This window comes from Sphaeramia orbicularis, chromosome 5 (genome assembly GCF_902148855.1).
Source record: "Sphaeramia orbicularis chromosome 5, fSphaOr1.1, whole genome shotgun sequence".
NCBI lineage: Eukaryota > Metazoa > Chordata > Actinopteri > Kurtiformes > Apogonidae > Sphaeramia > Sphaeramia orbicularis.
In genome coordinates, this window is record NC_043961.1 from 38847419 (window position 1) to 38868951 (window position 21533).

General features: G+C 38.2%; 1 protein-coding gene across 7 annotated transcripts in view; it reads left to right on the forward strand.

The window, feature by feature from the left end:
* The window catches only part of ptprt (protein tyrosine phosphatase receptor type T), a 625436-nt gene that overhangs the window by 216601 nt on the left and 387302 nt on the right, over positions 1 to 21533 (forward strand). For all 7 annotated transcript variants that reach the window (XM_030135306.1, XM_030135308.1, XM_030135311.1 and 4 more), the window contains exon 8: positions 20261 to 20554. In XM_030135306.1, the coding sequence (XP_029991166.1) occupies positions 20261 to 20554 (294 nt within the window). The remainder of the gene's footprint in view (positions 1 to 20260; positions 20555 to 21533) is intronic.

Genomic DNA, 21533 nt, shown 5'->3' on the forward strand with positions numbered 1-21533 from the left:
CAGTCGGTGCCCTATGGACTCCATGAGGACTGTGTGTGTGTGTGTGTGTGTGCGCGCGCGTGTTTGTGTTCGAGGTCCTTACCGAATACCACGACATCTTTCCCAGTCTCTCTGGGTGGTCATAAAGCTGATTGTCGTCCAAGAATTAGACCCAGCAGTGCCATCGCAGTGTAGAAGTGCCTATGAGGGTGTGTGTGTTGTGTGTCCATAGAGCTTTCTGCAGCCCAAACCTCATTCGGAGCATCTTCTATCTGTTTGTTCCCTGATAAGGAAATCAATAGCAGAGTTTACCGGTCAGACCTCCACTTCACATCGGTGGAAACCCAGGGAAGCTCTGAACTTCCACACAGCCTCAACCTCCATTTCACCAAAATAACTTACTTTGTCGGAGCTTTGTGTAGTATTTCTACTTTAAAAGAATCACAATGGATCTAAATGGATCATTAGTTGACAATAGAGTCCTTATGTCAGTGCATTGTACTGCAGACATAAGAACTATATTTTTTCACTGCCACGAGTCAGTGTTATTGTGAATAACATAGTATGTAACCACTAGATGGAGCAGTTAGTTGGTCCGCTGCCCTCCCATGGTAACAAATACCAACAAAATGGTCAAGCTGACAATGAGAACCAGTAAGAAACAACTTTCAGAGATAAAGATAGTGATGAAATGATTTAAAAAAACAACCAGTTCCATTGTTTTCACTGGTCACAGCTCTACATTAAAAAAATGCTGAAATTGCTGTAAATTCTTATCCATTGGTACCTTTAATTTCAAAACTTCAAAATGTATAAAGTTACTATGTAGTTATTATACCGATGCTGTTTATTAATCCATGGTTCTGACTAAGCTGTGACAGTTCTTATGTTTTTTGGTCAGGATAACGGAATACATTATGGAGTCATGAATTAAGGCAAATCATGACATATACTTTTACATAAATATAACTGTACACAGCAGGTTGTGTCAACACAACCAACTCAACTTTAAACTTGTCACATGTCAGTGCACAGTCAATGTGTTACATTTCAAAACACAGGGCAACCTTAGGTCACAAGTTTGTTTCATTTTATTATCACTTTTTTGATACAGGGATTAGTTGTGATTTTTCCACACATTTAGAGGTGTGACTCATGTCTAGATAATGACCCATTTACAGCTTGATTAGGTTTAAACATAAAAAACAATTTGCTTAAGGTTAGAGGAACGTTTAAGTAATAAGAGAGAGTAGGTAGATAGAAAGTAAAACAATAAACACAGCTCAAAACTGACCATGAACGCTGGACCCTGCACCCTGTGTTCCACCATAACCACCGCTACTAAAGGTTGTGCTTCTTAATCCCGCAATACCAAATGGTATCATATTTGATACATGAGTTTTGAATCCCTCTGCATGATCAGTGTGATATTTTTTTTCTTTAAAAACCTGATGTATACAATTAGATACATACAATACATGAATAATCCACCGGGGGGAGGAATTCATTCGCCAGAGGCCTTTCCAGTGACACTACAAGATTGTCATTAACACAGAAAGACCCAAATAGCCACTGGTGACACCAGCCATCTACAGATATAAGCTATTTAATACCTGTAGATCCGCTAATCCTATCAATACATGTAGATAATTGGTGCAAAATCCAGTTAGTCATCTTTTCATAGTCATCAGATTTGACCCATTTGGATGTCCAGAGGCTTTATAGTGAATGTGGAAACATGGTCATCTTCTACAACATTAATTCACCAGTAAAACCCATGGAGTTGGATCAATGACAGTGGATGGACATACTTGTTTTTTACATCCAGTTAGCATTATATTTGCTGAAAAAGTAAATATATTTCTCAATTTTTCTCTGTTTTGATATAATTATTATCTCCGCCGAGGAACGGTGGAGGTTATGTTTTCAGTGGGGTTTGTCTGTCTGTCTATCTGTTTGTTTGTCTGTTAGCAAGATAACTCAGAAAGTTATGGATGAATTGGGATGAAATTTTCAGGAAATGTTGATACTGGCACAAGGAACAAGTAATTATATTTTGGTGGTGATTGGGGGGGCTGATCTACCTTGTCAGAGGTCTGTGCTCTCAGAGTGCTTTTCTAGTTAGCTTTGAATTTACTTACATAAACATCTACATGATCTGTGAATTAAATATAGGAAAATATGCAATTTACACTAAAAAATGCAAAATACAGAGGGTAATATTATTTTTAAAAAATTGGTGATAAATCAGTTAAGAAATGTTTAAATAGAGAAAAATTCATTTAGGACAACTGCTACAAAAGTAGCACTGGGTCTTTATGGGTTACTGAGGAAGGAGGCAGAACTTTGCCAGTTTTGAAAAGGAATTACCAATTTGTTAGACATGTTTTTGTTATATTATATTTTTGTTCAAAAATGATAATATTTGAGCATTGAGACCCGATGTATCAAATATGATACAAAATTGAAACTCATACATGGAAATGGATATTTGAAAAAAAAAAAAAAGGGGTTGCTCAGAAGGACCAATAAAGGCTCCAATTTCAAAGAACTGGAACTTTCTGTCAGTGATTTAGTGGTTCAGGCTTTACAGGGTTAATTACAACACATGGCTTGTGGTGTTAATTTTGAAGGTCCAAGGATTATATTGACTTCTCGTTGAAAACAGGGAGCTCCTGACCCAGCAGTGGCATGTGACAACTTAGGGGAACAGGATCGGATTTAGCCGTCTGGGTACATTTTCAAGCCATTTCTAAAATACATTTTCATGGGCCATTTTTAGTTTATGGCTACACATTGTCATTCTAGTGTTAAGGTCACGTCAAGTGAGTTTAGTTGAAAAGTGTCGGTGAGTATACAAGAAATGTGTTTGCACTTGGAGACGAAAGAAAAAATAGATGAGAAACATCATTTGATATGCACACAGAAGACAAGACTTGGCCTGATACTTGAATCAATAAAACAAATGCTTACCAATTCATGATGGTTTTGGATGTTTTGCTCCTCTCGGGAAGGAGAGAAAAAAAATTAGAATACTCAAATTTCATTTTATGGGTAAGGCTGTGCAAGAGTGTACCTACCCCCTTGTGACGGAGTGTGTATTTGACAAGCTGTGTGTTATCTGTTTATGTGAAGACAATGGAATCTAGTATGCTCTCCCTGTCTCTTTAAGCAGGTTCTTAGGGCTTGCCTAAGGGGATGTGTGTATTTATCGATGTGTGTGTTGTGTTGTGTATGCTGGGTAGTTTGTCATGCCATTGGTATTCCATTTTCATTGCTCTTCATGTGCACCAGGCTTTGTGTGTTTGTGTGTCGGAAAGAAAGTGGACACTTCACACAGAATTTCTAAGGAGAAGTATAAGTAATGCATGACCAGGTATGGAAAGAGTGGAAGAAGAGTCTGGACTGGAGGTGAGGGAAAGGGGAAAAGGAAGGGATGAAGTAGAAGTGGGGGGTTCAGTCAGAGAGGATGAGGTGAAAAGTTGAAACCAAAGATGGGAGCAATCGACGGTGGAATAGAAGAGAGGTGAAGTCAGAGTAAAACAACAGGAGAGGTGAACAAAAGAAAAAGGGGAAGAAGAGATTGGAAGTGAAAGATGAAAGAGATGACAAGGAAAATAGGCTGCTAGGAAAAGGAAAGGATGGCAGGATGTGGAGCAATTTCAAATCTCCACAAGACACCGGAGAAGAGGTACGAGCCAAAGCTGACACACTCACTCCCATCAGCTGGATCTGTCATATCTCTTTAAGCCAATCCGCTGCACCCTGCTCACTTCTCTTACTCTATGTTTATGTGGATAAGAACGGCTAAACGTCAATAATGGAAAACAGAGAAAACCTGCTGTTTCATGAGACCAAGCTGACAGACTGAGACCCATTCTTATTTTGCTAAAAACTACGAGAGAATAGCTTTACTGATACCAAGGAAATCACTCCTCCCTTGCTGACATTCCTTTAGTTTTATCCATTCTCACATTTCCTCTGTCGGTGTGTACAGGTTAGAGTTCACAGATTCTGGTGATGTATTTATCCTCAGCAGGTAGTAGTTTTGCACATCTGGTCGATTTTCCATCGGACATATGCGCCAAATTTTACCAATATTTTCTGAATGTTGAAAAAACAAAGTGCTTTATGTCAGTTATTCCATTAAATTTATTTATTATTGTGAGATGTCATGAGAAGTCATTCCATAAACATAAATATTTGTTGTTTTGAATCTAGAATGCTTGTTATCCTTATTAAAAATCATTCTGTTTCCTCATGTGTCCACACATATTGCACCATGTTTGTTTTAAAAGTCTTCGCTTGTTGTGACGTCCATCAACGTCTGTTTTTTTTTTTGTTCATGTGACTGCAGTTTGCGAAAAGGTCTTTCCATTGCATTTTTGGGCGATATACCAATTTCGTTACACCTGAAAAACCACCTCTCGTTTTTCGATGAAAAGTTTTCGCGATTGCTAGAGGTGGTTTTTCAGGCATATATACCAATTTTGCTACGCCTGAAAAACCACCTCTTGCAATCGCAAAAACTTTTCATTGAAAAACAAGAGTTTTGGCAAAATTGTCCTTTTTCCATTAGACAAATTTTTATGTGCAAGTTATATTTGCGCAATTTGAGGGTCAATGGAAAAGCGAGTAGTGATGCTCATGTTTGACACATTGTGGTTGTATGAGGTATTTATCCATTATCAGTCAGGGTTCCTACACAAGTATGGAAAGTATGGAAAAATATGGAATTAGATTTTTATAAATTTCCAGGTCTGGAAAAGTATGGAAAATGGAAACAAACGTATGGAAAAATATTCATGTTTCCAAGACAGTTACCACTGTTCTATTTTCTAAAACATAAAATTATGAATATCCAAAAAACAAGAAATAGATCGATCTTTTTTTTTGAAGGTACTTGCCAGCACAGCTAAAATGTTTGTGTGAGTGCACATACAGTAGGCTATGTGTCCCAGAAAACTTTTGGGCAGATTGACAAGTTGAATGCCCAGCCTTCTGCTCTTGTCCTCCCCCAACCCATTTTAAGGCCCGCCCACGTGTCGTCAAGTTTCACTGCTGCTTCTACGGACAGGTGATGTCCACACACTGTTGGTGAGCGAGCTATTCAACATGCCTGTATGATCGTTGGCAGAACTCATTATGGGTAGATGGAAATTCTCTGACGACTGGCTCATAAATCCCAAAAGACTGGTTGGCTGGTTGGAATTTTTTTCCAATACATCGGGAAATTAGGGTCTAAAAAAAGTATGGAATTTTGAAATTTCAAATGTGTAGGAACCCTGTCAGTGTACTACAGTTGATGGTGGTCACTTTATCCTCAAGTTGTAGAAGCAAACAGGAGTACCTGCCTCCAAGACATTGGGATTTTTATCTCAAAATGAGTCAGGTCTGAATGAATTGATGCATCATCCTCAATCATCAGCTATAAAAGACTCAAGATACCAACTTTATTGAGCAGGTTCAACTTGGAACAGTGCCAGGTGTGAGCTGCTGTGTCACATACGGCTAAGTTACAGCAAACCCGCTCAGGCTCTGACAGAACATTTATTTTTGCTGTTTGAAGAGTTTGTTTGAGAAAGCAGAGGCTCATGGGATTGAAGACAATGTGTGAGATTTAAAAAAAATTTTTCTCTCTGGAAATGGACTCAGATGGCTCAAGTGTAGATTGAGTGTGTGTGTGTGTGTATGTGTGTGTTAAAGAAGTCTGTGTGCATTTGTTTAGTATGTGTGTTTCACGCTGTTTGTGTTTTTGGGTGTAATAAGGTAGCAGGTGTCTGCCACAGTGAGTTTACTGTGAGAAGTGGGGAATCAGATCTTATTACCCATGATTCTTGGCTTCCCCATGGGTTTAAATGTTTGCTCCCTGTTATATTCTCGTTTTATTTTGCTTTCTTCCATCCTCTTTTCTCCTCTCCATCTCTGCTGTCTATTTTCTGTGATAAATTGTTGTTGCTTTGTTGTGCTGTGAGTCTTTTGATTAAAGCATTCGTTGTGACCAGGCACGGGGAAGAAGTGTGTTTGTGTGTGTGTGTGTGTGTGTAAGCACTGAATTCCTTATACTAAATAACAAGCCTGAGGGAGTATAGAGTGTGTTGCTTACAGGTGTATGTACACACAACATGCTGAAAGCACTCCATCCTTCAGAGAGTAATGTGTTTATTTCGAAGTATGATGCAGGTCTGAATGTGTGTATTACACCAAGGTTGGACAGAAAGAACAAAGACACTCAGGAAAATCCCATTTTCTTTTGTTCTTACATGAAGAAAATGACTGGTCCCATACAGTATATACAGTGATAGGATTTGGAGTCTTACCCCTGAGTTCCACAGGATCCAGCTGTGTTGCATTACAAGAATGCTGCAGTCTTAGGACTGCTCGTGTTCCCCTCAGATACACCACGGTGCACTTCAGAAGCATCCCAGAACTGGCTTGGTGTTAGAAAGATGTGGCAAGTATATTGTTTTGTAGACCCACTTCAGGGCCATGTCAAGCAGAACAGAACTGATCAGATGGAAAGGAAGTCACATACAGGAAAAGCATAACAGATCCAATCAGTTTTCATAATAAAACACTGCTTGTAAACCCCTGATCATATAAAATCACACTTGTCAATGTAAATAACAAACACCACGTTGAAATACTGATACTAAAAGGCAATTCAGATAGACAACAACACTAACTATATTTGGTATGAAGCACACAAATCTATTAAAAATGACCAAACCAGGAGATCAGACAAACACACCACTCTTCTTCTGAAACACTACATGTGTAAAAAGTTGCCCTACAGAAGCCTGGGGGTAGGCAGGGGTTCATTATTTGCTGGTGTGATGGGTCTGTTAAAGAACATTTAAAAGAACCAGTCTGAGGTAAACATCTTTAAAGCAGACCAAGAGTCCTTTCCATACACCTTTTTTGTTGTGTATTGGAGTGGAAAAGACAAAGCCAGACTTTAAAAAACTTTTATCATTTGTGCACAGAATATTGCTACACTTGAGGAACATTTTGAAACTAGAAAGAACTCAGACAGTACAAGCCTCCACCAAAGCAACTACATTCCCTGGGATAATTTGGATCAAAATCTTTTTTTTTTTTTGTTTGTTTTTTTTAAATCTGTCTAATCATTGCTGATTTCCTAAAATAATGCTGTGGTTGGATCAATAGACCTAGAGGTGGTTTCACTGAGTTACTGTTCTCATTTGAACTTGATTTTAGTACATTTGAATCAGAAACAAATACATATGGAATAAATGTTGGGAATCAAACCCCTGACCCCCCCCCCCCCCCCCCCCCCCCCACCACCACCACCACCACCACCATCCCCATCCCCCACAAATCACATCCAGGCACACCACTGCATACTTTAGCCATAAAAAAGTTACATATTGTATAACTCAGTCCAAAGTAGAAAAAAGAACATTCATAGAGTCTGTGATGTATGTGCCATTGTTTGATCATATGATCAGAGTTTGCGTTACAGAACTGTGTTACAGCTGTGGTTATGCAGTCTACCAGCTGATTTTGGCATGAAAGGATTTTTTGTCTCTGCAGTGTTTTCACTAAATTAGAGGTTAGGATTAGCACTAACTCACATATAATAGCACTTCCATTTACATAATTATGGTTCCTTTTCCCACAAACGTATTTGATAACAGAAACCATGAATTGACAAAATAACACCATGGCTGCAGGATCTATCTATCTATCTATCTATCTATCTATCTATCTATCTATCTATCTATCTATCTATCTATCTATCTATCTATCTATCTATCTATCTATCTATCTATCTATCTATCTATCTATCTATCTATCTATCTATCTATCTATCTATCTATCTATCTATCTATCTATCTATCTATCTATCTATCTATCTATCTATCTATCTATCTATCTATCTATCTATCTATCTATCTATCTATCTATCTATCTATCTATCTATCTATCTATCTATCTATCTATCTAGTTTTTTTCCCTTGCTTTTAAATGTCCAAACACAACCTGATTGAAATTGGCAGCTGTAACACAAGATTATATTATTATTATTTATTATTATTTATTATTTACAGAAATAATCTTAGAAGGCCTCTCCTGTCTCATCATCCTATCATTACTCTCTGCTTCTAAAGTAAAGAGAAGAAAAAACAAAAATCAAAAAAAAACTTTTGGATTTGTAATTTTAGGTACAACAGATTCTTATCCACTATTTAAGGTAGTATTCCTCTCTGATGGGCTGCAGCCTTGTCTATCAGTCCTTTCATCAGCTATCACTCTCACACACAGTTCACTGTTTTCTGTCATTGACTCAGTATATCTGAAAACACTGTTCAAAAAGATTCAATAGCATTTTTTAAAATATAGAAGGGAAAGGGAGCAAAAACAAAACTCCAAGACAGGCTTATTTGTTTGGGTTTTAAAATACTACACATGTTTCTCCTACACTATCCCCATGTAACTTTTCTATTGTGTTGCTCTAAAAGTGTTTTTGTTTGACTATGAACTTTGGACCTCTGCCTGTTAACATTATATTTACATTGATGCATTTGGCAGATGCTTTTTTCCAAAGTGACTTACAAGGGGAAGATTAACATTTAAGCTCTCTCTCCCTACTTTATTTGTAAAGCACTTTAAAATAACCACAGTGGACCAAAGTGCTGTACTGATGAATAAATAAAAAACCAAAAGAAAAGAATAAAATGCAAGAATAGATTAAGGACATAAAACAGATGTACAATTAAAAACAGTGCTGTACAGAAGAATAAAAAAGCAAAACATAAGGATAAAATACAAGACTAGATTAAAACGACATAAAACAGTTGTACAATTAAAAATAAATATAACAAACCAATACCAAATAAAACAATAGAATAAAAAAATACTAATTCATTCAAACATGGAATGTTTGAACGTTCTAGGACAGAAGATGCTCTCTGAAGAGGTGGGTCTGCAAGACCTTCTTGAGGATAGGCAGGAACACCTCTGGTAGTACTCAGTAGGTCATTCCAGCAGCATGGAATGACCCATGAAAAGAGCCTGGATTGTCTTGTGCAAGGTTTTGGGACATGTCAGATGACATTCCCTAGATGAGTGGAGTGGTTGTGGGACAACATAAACCTTTATCAGAGCAATATCAAGGAAAAAAAAGATTTTGTTCAATAGAGAAAGAGAAACGAGAGAGAAGTTTGCTGTAAACCCATGGGGGCCAGGGCTTTTTTGGCCATTAATGACATGACATTTTAACACACAGTATTTGGAATTTATCACTTGTGCTTCATTTTCCATTTACAGTCTTCACTACCCTTGATAACACCTTAAATGATCTTGCAATAATGAAAATAATATTAGTCAGTAGAAATAGTAATGATTTTTAAAAGAAATCATTTTAATTTCTTTAATTTTTTACTTCCTGTATAAATTCCACTGTTAATCATGGTAGGAGGAACTCCCGGTAGACAGTTTGTAGTTTAATTCTCATGTATGTGTTTTCTGGTCTGGGCACAGTTTGCTTTTTGTTGTTACATAATTTCACTGTTTCTGCTCAAAATTTGCAGATTGCTCTAAATGTCATGTTGGACTAGGGCTGCTCGATTATAGAAAAAAAAAAAATCACGATTATTTTAAGCAATAATTGAAATCATGATTATTAAAAACGATTATTTGTTAACCTTAAAGTTGTTTATTTTTTTCTTGCAAAACAATGTAAGATATACTCTTTAAATATAAATAAAGCTTTTAACCATTAAAACAAAGTATGTTCACTTTTGTACGAAACAAAAAAATCTTTGAATGCAAATAAGTATACTGTAAATTCAGGTATGTTTCCTTTTGTAAACAAATAGTGCACTGGAATTAAACTGCTCTAGACTTGCCATAGAACTGGAGCAATAAAAAAAAAGCCGTGAGGTTTCAGTTAGGTTAATACGGGAGTTGCAGCGTAAAGAGATTCGAAGACTGAAGATTGCATTGCGGACGAAGTTGTAGACTGAGTTTTTTTATGTGTTTTAGTTTTTCATAAGATTATGATAAAGGTCGTGGTGGTTAAACTTTAGATGGTTAAAAAGGTTTGCTGTGTTACCGGTCGGTGCGGACACAACTACGAAACACTTTTTGCACGTAATGGGTTTTTGCTCTTCATCAAACCCAAAGTGATTCCATTCAATTGAATTTGACTTGCCTTTTTTGTTTACCAAGCACTTCTGCTGCAATTCTCCTGCTATTTTTCCAGACCGCTAGGTACAACTTTCCTCTTGGGGTGGACCTGCCGGCTAGCTGGCAGCTGTAGCTTAGAGGGGGGCGGGGCAGAGCAGCTCATGGTAGCTTGCGTGCGCGTGAATTAAACAACTCAAAATTAATAATCGTTTTTTTCTCGATTACATAATTTTTGTAATCGTTGCATGTAATAATCGAAATCGTAATTGAATTTCGATTAATTGCACAGCCCTATGTTGGACGATTTCATTCTTTGCGTCCATTGCACAGAAAATTGAAGAATTATCTAACATACTTGTTGGATTTATAACTGTAATGTGATTACTGAATTTTGCAACACACATTTTTTTTTATTTTTATTTTTTTTACATTATGGTAAAAAAAAAAAATCCAAATCCAATGTCTGGGAGAAGCAGATGGTTTTTGTGGCCTCAATTTTGGACTTGGTGCATCAAAAATGAGTCTGTTGAAAAGCAATTCATTTTTAGAGCAAAATGTTTTTTTCCTTTTATTTTTTTTTCTTTATTCTTTTTCTTCATTACACCAGCTTCTTCTTCATCATTCAAACTGATGGGTTTCCATTATTGAGCCGCTCATCATTCATGTCTTCGCCAGCTGAAAGCACTTTTCTTTTTTTATTTATTTCATTTCATGTGACAGGAAATTTGGAGGTCAGTGCAACAATGAATACACATGTTTAGTTTACTGCTGCTGGGCTTGGGCAAACACTAACTTGTACACACATTATTCATACACTCACACTTTGGCCATCTTCAGACACCGCACTGGTACTGGAGTACAGTGCAGTAAAAAAGTAGATCCATATACTTTAACCCCTTTGGGTGTAGTAACATGGGTCACTTTTGAGTGTGAGGTGTATCTTCCCACAACAAGGCCCCAGGATACACAATATAAAACCTTTATGGGCTCAGTTCTGCTTTGACACACACATATACACTTAGACACAGAGATCTTTATTAGTCTGCAGTTACAGTGCTGTATTCCAGCTGTTTGTAAAACTTTTTAAGTTCTGCTTGTTCACACTGCAGTCTGAGTGTGGCCCTAGTGGTCTGAAGTTGTCTGTTTGGTGCAGGAGGATCACTTCTGCACATGAGTCTGGATGTCACAGTTCATACACTCTGAGGTACACTAGACAACTCATCTGACATAGTGTTTCCTAATGTCACATGATGTCTTTAGTCTGTGGCCTGTGGCAGGTAAATGTTTCTACCAACAGAGTCATGGAATGAAAAACCTCTTCTTTGTTCTTCTAATAATAATAATATATAAATAATATATAAAATCGATCGATTGATTGTTATTCAAAAAAGTCACATCCTGTCTATTATGCGGATGTTTTCTTTGTCTCCCAGTCCCCTTGGCAGTGACTCAGTGTTAATGTCAGTTACTTTCCTGACTGTCTGCTTATATTTTGCTCTGGCAAAAGTAAAGCCTGTGTTGAAGTCTAAGTTTGTATGTGCGTAGTAAAATGTTGCAGTACAAAGTAGTAATCATCCTATTATGGCTAGCTAACAGCTGTGACACTCAGCTTTCTTCATTTTGTGGGTCCTATTTCCCAGGGAAGATTAAACAATACAACAAAAGCAATTGATTGCTGTTGCAAAAGTGCTTGGAATCTTCCCCCCCCCCCCCCAAATACATTCTTATAGATAAATGGCTAACTCATTTTGTGACCTGCACTACTGCTTTGCCCTGAGGTGCAAAGTTTTGTGTTCTCCCATTCATCATTTCCTGTAAACCTCCTTAAAGGCTCCATGTGTGTCCTCGTTTTGCCTCCTTAGTCTCCTCTCATTTTTTTCACCACTCATTGTCCTTTTGATTTGCATCATCCTTCCATTGCAGTTACTCTCTTTTCATTAATTGTGGGTACCTGATGTATCTGAGAGGGGGGAATGAAGGCATAGTCCTGTATTAGATTCAGACCTTTACTTCTTCTTTTGTCTTTTTGATAAAGACATGGTTCTATATCATATAAAACCTGAGTTTGATCTACTTATGTTTTCAGTGGTAAAAGTACAATATGACTGTTTAATTACACACTCAATACTTCCTTTGCTATTTCAAAATCAGATTTCTCTATGGTTTCAGTGTATAAGAACCTGTCAATTCCTAACAAGGCTTTTCTTGTGATGAAACCATTATGTTTCTGTTGCATCTGTATCTTTGGGTGAAATACTCAGACACATACCTACCAGATGTTTATCCATATTATTTTTTCCCACTTAAGTTATCGGTGACCAGCCCCTTTTGTTAGTGTCGACCTTATCCCTGGCTGTTTTTAGAGACCCAGCTTTTTATTAGAGAAAATACTTTGAGTTTGGGTTCATTTTGGTTTCGGTTTGATTTACTTGTGCATAAATCCACTGTAAGACTGGTGAATTCAAGTCAAGTGGAAATGAACTGTGGCAACAAAATGTATGTGTATTCATGAGAGGCTGCATATGTGAGTGTTTCTATGTAGCCATTTGCTGGTGTTTGTGCGCAGATGCTTACATTTGTGTGCATTCTTAGATGGTAAATCTTGTAAAGTGAATACATGCATCTTTGTTTAAAATTCATCACTTTGTGTGGGTGTATTTTATACATTCTGCATTAAGTATGCAAGTCTGTTTCTTGCTTTCAAACGTGTCTGTGCTCACCCCATGTCATGTGGGTGCCAGGTTGTGTGTCACCGGGTGGCCTCTGTAACTCTGCTGTAAACGAGTTGGTGGAGGGAGGGATGGAGGGATGGTGGGAGGAAACAGACGGAGGAAGGGTGTGATTGAATGATCTTGGGTTCTCTTCCTGTGGAGTAACATCAGGAGAAGTTGTTGAATATAAAAAAAGAACAAAAAAACAGTAATGAAAAGTTGAGTCTGTTAAAAGAGAACACAATTAACAAGCTGTTTTCGGACAGTGGCAGTGATTTTGCATGTTGCAGCATTTTTTTTCAACGAAACGCCACTTTGTGTATTTTGTATTTCCACTGACCACTTTTCAAATAATCTGTCAGATTTTATTTATTAGAGTTTTTATTATTATTATTATTATTATTATTATTATTATTATTATTTTTTTTTTTTTTTTTTTATAAATATCTTCCCTCTACATGTGTTTTGTAATCATCCAGGTGAAGATGAGTACAAAAATAATAAGGCCTGTTTTGCCTACTTCCAGTGCCTCGCCCCTAAAACATTTCTTTGAAAACATAAAGTGGTCTTTCATTAAGACACAAACAAAACCTTTCAGAAACTGTGACACCCTGATTTACAAGATGATTAAAAACTAGAAATGTAAATTAAAAAAAAAAAAAAAACCCTCAACACTTTTGTCCCTTTTGACAAGTGTTTCCCTGTATTTCAGGTTGATGAAGGTTGTTAATTTCCTCATTCTTTTTGTGCTTCTTTTATTATGATTATATTTATTTTGAAAGCCATTCATCTTCTGGATGGATGTGTAAGAATATGCAAGTTGTGACTATAATTATTTTGCATATGAAACCCAAGAATGTAGATCATGAATATGAAGTACGCAAATTTGTTTCACTTTTACCAGCATCTTATACATTGTCATATTATGTTTCTGAATGCACACACAGCACACACACTCTTTCATACAAATGTACAGATAGGGATGGGAATCAAGAACTGGTTCTTTTTGAGAGCCAGTTCCCAGTAGCTTAATTCCTTGGAATCATTTGCCTGTCTGCTTAGCGAGTCTGCTTATTCATTGTGGCTTTGTTGCACATGTGTGATGATGTTACATGTACGCTGCATTGTTTTGGTTTAGAATGTAGCCATCATGGCGTCAAGGCAGAAACGCTCCAAAGTATGGCTATATTTCACGAGAAAAAATGACACCAGGGTCACATGTAAGGCTGGCAAAGCTTCCATTTCTTCAAAGAGGGGAAATCCCGCCAATATGCTCAAACATTTGTCCACAGAGCATGCAGTTCATTTACAGGAATGTGACGTGTTTGATACGTTACTTAGCGACACTTGTGAATGCAGCAACAGAGAAAACACCAGGGCATCATCTGGGCCCGGTTCTGGGGGGGGGGGGCAACAAACATCCTGCCCCCTCAAATAAAAGTTTCCGAAGGTAGGGAAAAGGAAAATGAGGTGCACAACAGCAGGAGATGTAGAGGAATTGGTAAAGCATCTTAAGTTTCACTTTCACTTTGTACAGTTGTATGATGTGACCCCCCCTCGCCACTTCCATCACCGACAAGTGCCCCCTTAACATTGCTGCCTCATATATGACTATCTGGAACCGGGCCCAGCGTCATTTGTTATTATTATTTGTGCATACTGTATATGTTATATTTTCTGTGCGGAGATGGAAATATAAAAGACAGTTAATGCAAACTCACCTGTTCGTACTCTTTTATTCCCTCACCCAATGAGAATCGATAAGAGAATCGATAAGGAATGGGATCAATAAGCAAAATCGATAATGGAATCGGAATTGTTCAATTCTTATCGATTTCCATCCTTACATACAGATTGTCTTTTACTTTTCCCCACAGTCATGAATGCATGCACAGCCTCAGGCGGACACACACACACACACACACACTCAGCCTCCACGTAGTGGAGATGGATGAGTGTACGCTGGCTGACAGTTGATTCATCGGCCCCGCAGCCCCCATGCATATTCTAATAGAGCCTTGAGGAAAGTAAAAAAAAAAACTCAAGTGAGATCAAGACTTTGTTTTTAGACAGTGGGAGGAGAGGGGCCATTATTCTTAGCTGGCATAACGTAACTGTCAACTGACAAAGCACCTGTCATGGTGGAAAAAGAAAGAGAGATTAATACTAAAAGACCCCATACTTCAATCTTAAAATGAATTTGAGCTCCTGCATTTTGAACAGTCTTGTGCATACAGCTGAGGAGTCAGTTCCCTAACTGTAGCCACCATCATACACGCAGTTGATGAAATAAGTACTGTTTATGTAGATGTTATTTTCATGGGAGGAAGCAAATTTTATAAAATACTGCAATTTAAATTGACTGGAGATGAGGAATATAAATTTGAAGTAATTAGTCTTGTAGTTAAGACCACCGAAACTAAGACCACAAAGGCAACAGTGTATTGACCAAGTTGACCACAGATTATAAAAGTAGCTGCTGTTTTGAAGCCAGGAGTTTGTGATTTAGCTGACGTTGCTTTTTGGAGCCAAAAATGACAAAAAGTGCAGACCTACAGGAGCCTAAGTTGTCAAAAGTGAGCTAATGTTAAGCGCTACTTTAGAGACTTGGTAAAACGATAAATGTCACTAAGCACTGAGTCATTTAAAGGTTGAAAACCTAATTAATAGAAGAAAAATTCGAAGAGGTTTCAAATTATACAGATAAGACTAAAATCATTCCTGGAAAACAAATATTGACCCAAGTGTTTTAAGAAAGAAGTCAATTGTAGGTGTGACCACCCCAGTGCAGGACTTGGTTCCTTGTTTTCTGTCCTGCCTGCTCTCCTGGTCTGTCTCCTTGTCCTTGCAGGCAACCAGTCAGGTGGCTTGGTCATGTAATGGGAAAATGATATCACTTTGGTAACTATTGAAACCATATCACTCATGCACTTCCTACCTGACCCATTTGTGTAATTCCTATCTAACTGGCCTAACTTATATCACTTGTATAATTCTTACCTAACTTCAAACCTCTGGTTTTACTGTACTTACACAGTCTCAACATACAGAACATTCTACACTATCTGTATCTAATTGCACAGCGCATTCTCTGTTACAAGGACAGTAGCCACTGTGTATCAGAGAACACCAAGCATCTAACACTGACGTACATGAGCAGCACCAGATCACCCCATCAATGTTTTGCTCCATGCAAAAGTTCTCTGAAACCATCCTGACTGTAATCTTGCTTTTGTCATTGTCCTATCCTCTTTTGTATATAAGCCTAGCTGCTCCATTCTCACTTACTCTCTCCTATGACTCAGCCTTGCGCTCTCATTCGGGGGTTTTGACTCTTCAGTTCTCAATTGACAAATGCTCCCACCACAGTCCCGTGCTACCTGGCTGTGGGTGTGGCCACAGCGTTTAAACTTCAGCAGCAGCAGAGGCCTCTCTCTCTCAGCCTCACTGCACCAGCATCTCCTTCTTTTCCTTTGTTTGCCTTTTATTTAGCTACGCATCCATCACTTTCACTCACTCATGCACACGCCACACTACTGATAATGTTGATTACTTGTACAGGATTTACCTTATTGTTATTTTTGATTAATCTGAGTAATATGTGTTTTCCAGCATCATCCTGTATTTGTGTGTTTTGTCAAGGCCTTACGAACCACTCTTGACATACGTAGGTCTATGCGAGTCATAGGTTTTTGGTACTGAGCTTAACAACAACTTTATACTTCCACAGTGACTTTCACTTTCTAGCAGCGGTTCTTGCCCCCTGGTGTAAGATCAAGACCAAGGCAAGATATGTCTGAGTTAAGACCAATGCCACATTTCCACTATGTGGAACCGGCTCGACTTGACTCTGGTACCAGATACTAGTCCTGGAGACCGTTTCCATTATTTATATATATTTATATACTTTTTTCGGTGACCACCAAGGACAGAAATGTGTGAACCTCCTCCACCGACCACGGCACACTTTTGTGGGCTGTCATCATGTGATCATACTTTTCTTTTTTCTTTTGCTCAGACAAGATATACTTGTAAATGTTACCTGCTTCTGAGGAAGACTGGAGTCACAGTTGAAACTGTCAAGCAGGTAACTATAACTTGTCTGAACAAAAGAAAAAAGAAAAGTATAATTACATTAACAGAAGACAAAATGAACATCATTAGCCTGTCATCATGTGGGTTAGCCTACCGGTATATTTACTGTAAATTTCCAAATCTGTTTTTTTTTGATGCAGAGACAATTCTCTGACCAATAGGTGGTCTGCAGTGTTTACACATCACATTTTAGTATCTCTTTCCCCATTTTGGAACCTCAGAGGAGCAGATACCAATAAAACTAGTACCGGGTACCAGATTCCAGGTTCTTTTATGTAATGGAAATACAAAAAGGTTGAGTTGAGCTGGTACTACATAGTGGAAACACGGCATAAGATGAGACTAGGTCCACAGTAAGCCTGATACTGTCTGTGTTGCTCCAGAAGCGGCTGCTGTATGTGTTAGTGTGTCATGAGCACTGTGCCAGGTGCTGATTCTGAGATCCAGCAGAAATGCGGGAGCTGTCCGTGGTAATAACCATAGCTCACGCTGATGGGCAGAAAATCTTCAGTTAATTTCCCTGTCATTGTTTCCATCTGCTCCGGTTGTTGTTTAATTCAGTGTGTTTGAGATTTAGGTGGCTGTTTTGTGACCCAGACATTATTTTGTCTGCCTCTTGCTGTGCATGATGGCAGGAGAGGTTTAGACAGCTCTCTGTTGGCAGTAGTCCACACATTCTTCACCCCAGTGCAATTACCTGTTTAGGGAAAACAGTGGCGAAAGTAGACCTACTTATTTAAGTCCATGCTCTGGAATGTCCTTCAAGTATGAGTTGTCAGTGAGCTTTTGAAGTGCATTTCTAATAGCTGTATGTGTGCAAAGTGAAGTGAATCTCACATCACAGTAACATAAAGTGAAGACTATTAAAAACTATTTGTATTTCAACTAAAATTAACAGATTTACATCATGTCTTTTTATGTTTTTATGTATCTTTCCCTCTTACATTGTTTTATGTTTTGGCAGTTTTACCTTTTTATGCATTGTCACATTTTCGTCATGATATGTCTTGTTTTGTCTTCTTGGCTTCATTTTCATGGTGTTCCATTCTGTGTTGTTATTTGCATCTTGTAATGCCATTTTCATCTTACCGCTTCTGGTTGTTTTGTTTTTGTTTTATACCTCATCACAGAAGTTTCACCTTGTTATGTATTGTCATTTAATCTTGGTTTGTCAAGTTGCATATTTTAGTTTTTGTTGCAGCATTTATGTCTGTTATATCTTTTTTTTGCTTAATTTTGGTCATGTTACTCCTCATTTTTACTACCTTCATATCATTTTCATCTTGTCCTGCCTTATGACATTGTCTTCATTTTATAATATTGTTTTTACTTTACTTCCCATAATGCATTTTTCTCCATTAGCGTGGCAATGGCAATGATAGTGTGTAATACATTTAGATTTTAACATTGCTTAACACTACAGATTCACATCAAAAGAAATTCTACGTAGAAATAGCCTTGCGCAGTCTTTATATTGCGTGCTCCATGGCATATTTTAAAGATGTCAGTATTTTTTTCTTGGTGTGCTGGCTGTCACATTTTGATAATAAGCAGCTGTCTTTTTCTATTTTAATGTGAGCTCCATTTTGAAAAGAAAGAAGGGAAGGAGTAATAAAACACCCTATGCTTTTAGACTTGACAGAGGCCATTATTTTAAAATGTGAAACTCTAGTGGCAAAGTAGCTGTCAGCAACATGTCACCAGCGTGATGGATTAGAGCTACAGGTAAAGAAGTCGCTCTTTAGCTTTTAGTGGCAGCTGCTTTTAATGCAGAACTTAAACTACGTCTCTGTACTAGTTGTAAAGGCACAAGTGGTTCATTTATATGCTACCACTTACATTTGAACTCATGTTTGAATATTTGATTAGTGTGAGAGCCGTCACTAAATCTAGACTGAGAATGAGTGTGAAAAGTTGTATTCCTGTTTATACACATCAGTAATCTCCTTTTGACCAGATGCAATGATTACAAACTAAATCTCAGGATGTATTCACACCTGCTTCGTTTAGTCCATTTAAACCGGACCAGAGTTCGTTTCCCCGGAAAGTCTGAATACAAACGTGAACTGTTGTTGACAGTTGATATTATTTTCGTAAATTTGTGTCTGTAAAAATAGAATACATATTCCGAAAACAATAACTGCATGTAGGACCTCCATATTTGTTTTCATCAACACCCGCTGTCTCTGATTCACCCCGCCCCTGACTTTTCTGTCCAATGCCAGCGCAATTCGTCAAGTGCATGCTTCTGTTTACAACATTTTGTCCACTAGCAAAAAATGCAATGAGAATACGATCCGACCCAAACGAAAAAATAAAGTCTGCATTTGATCTGAATCAAATAAATGGACCAAAGTACTTTCCAGGTGTGAATACAGCCTCAGTTACACTCTATGTACCTCTCAAGAATAAATCACATTTTCACAATTTCTTAATGAGAAGAGGTAAAAATATTGTATTTCAGTGCTATGGGCAACAATGTGTATTGAGAATTTATTTATTGACACATTTTAAATAATTTTTACTCCTTGGCCATCGACCGCAGGGGTACTATCATACCCTACAGTGTCTGTGTGTCTTTCTTTCTGTGTGCCCACCTGTCTGTCTACCTGTCTGTCCAGCCGTGTCAAGGCGATTACTCAGCACCAAAGCTTACAATCTCCCTAATATTTGATATTTAGGTGCAACATGAGAAGCTCTTGGATGAGATCTTTTGGCGTCAACCTTGACCTTCATTTTCAAGGTCAAATCACGGTTGATGCATCAAATTTGGATGGCAGTCTTGGCCTAAATTTTTCAGGTCTTTCAGGGTCAGTGCAGGTCATGGGGGCAGATAGGAAAAGCTAAGCTAGCACAGATGAGGTGAAGGGATCGTAATACTGGTAGGGGAACAGGGATCAACAGGGGTATAGGTGCAGGCAGTCGTCATGGTCAAAAAGGGGGGACGAGGGTCCGTTACAATGTTCAACACTGGTCTTTTTTACATGAAGTCCCCCAAGAGAGGAAGCATTCATATCATATCATGTCTATGTTATTCATTTACTTCTCCATATATTGACGACAAAGGTGACTCCAGCTGAACATCAACAATCAATCTTTAATTAAACCCAAAAAATATTTAAATGTAGCAATGGTGGATTCAGATGGTGGCAGCACAGTTATAGGTGATGTTTGTTTTTTAATTGAGCTGTATGAGTCAGTAGAGACAACAGGCTTTATTACCTTTATCTATAAAGCAGCACCAGATTTAGTTACCCCCAAGAAAATGGAGAATACTGAATCCATATCTATATTTCAACATTTTTTTTTTTTTTTTACAGCTCCGCCTACTCCCATTGCTCCACCTGAGCTCCTTGCAGTAGGTGCCACCTACCTTTGGATCAAACCCAACGCCAACAGCATCATTGGTGATGGGCCAATCATTCTGAAGGAGGTAGAGTACCGTACCACTTCAGGGAACTGGGCAGAGACCCATGTGGTGGACTCACCCACCTATAAACTGTGGCATCTGGACCCAGATGTGGAGTATGAGATCAAAGTGCTGCTGTCCAGACCTGGAGAGGGAGGAACAGGACCACCAGGGCCGCCACTGGTCACCAGAACCAAATGTGCCGGTGAGTGATTTGCCGTTTCGGCACTTTTGTTGCTAAATCCTGCAAGAGATTCTTTATTGGCTTTAGTGAATAAGAGGGTTTATTCAGAATATGTTTGAAAACTCAAGAAAGAACATCTAGTTCTGTTTTTATTGATGAATCACTTCAAAATAATGTGTTTTAATGGAGCTCTGGGTGCTTTACCCTCACTTTTCAAAATACAGAATTGTATTGACCTTGTCTTGGTTTGCGTTGTGGTTGCTGCTGATGGTTTTTCCTTTATTTGGTTATTAAATTGGTTTCTCTTTGTTGTTGTTTTTCCTGACGGTTAAAGATTTGAATCTCCTCCAGTTGTTCAAAACACTCAGCTGCTTGTTTAGTCTTTGTCTAGCTTTAGAGACATAATATTGAGAAAGAGAAAACTGTAGTCAAAGATCAAGAAAATCTAACAGATGAAAATGGGATCTTGTATGGAAGGAAATGAGAGGAAAAATATTCTTAATTACCTCTCCTTGTGAGCAAGAGCTCAAATCAAAGATCATGATAATTAGGAAGTGGAGAAGACACCCCAGAGATGAAGAGGATGTAGAGTGTGGGGGTGAACGGAGGCAAAGAAGAGGAGGGGGTGGAGGAGGTTAGGTTGGGGGGCAATCATCATGGATAATGAGGATCCCAGAGGGGGTGTAAGGACACAACGAGTGGCAGTTTATTTGATAAAATGACAGCTCATCAGATCTGACGGCCTCTTTGTGGCTTCCTACTGGGTTAACTAGTCCACACACAATCACCACAATGCCCTTCCTGATTCCGCTTAATTTATTACCTCCACCAGGGAGCTTATGTTTTCAGCCATTACTGCGTCTATCAGCAGGATTACAACACCCATTTTCTTGGAACTTGGTCAATGGGTTGATGTAGGCTAAAATGACCCAGTCCTTAGAATAAATCATTGCCAGCATATGCTTCTGGGTCCGATCAAGCGGTAACACATGGACATATT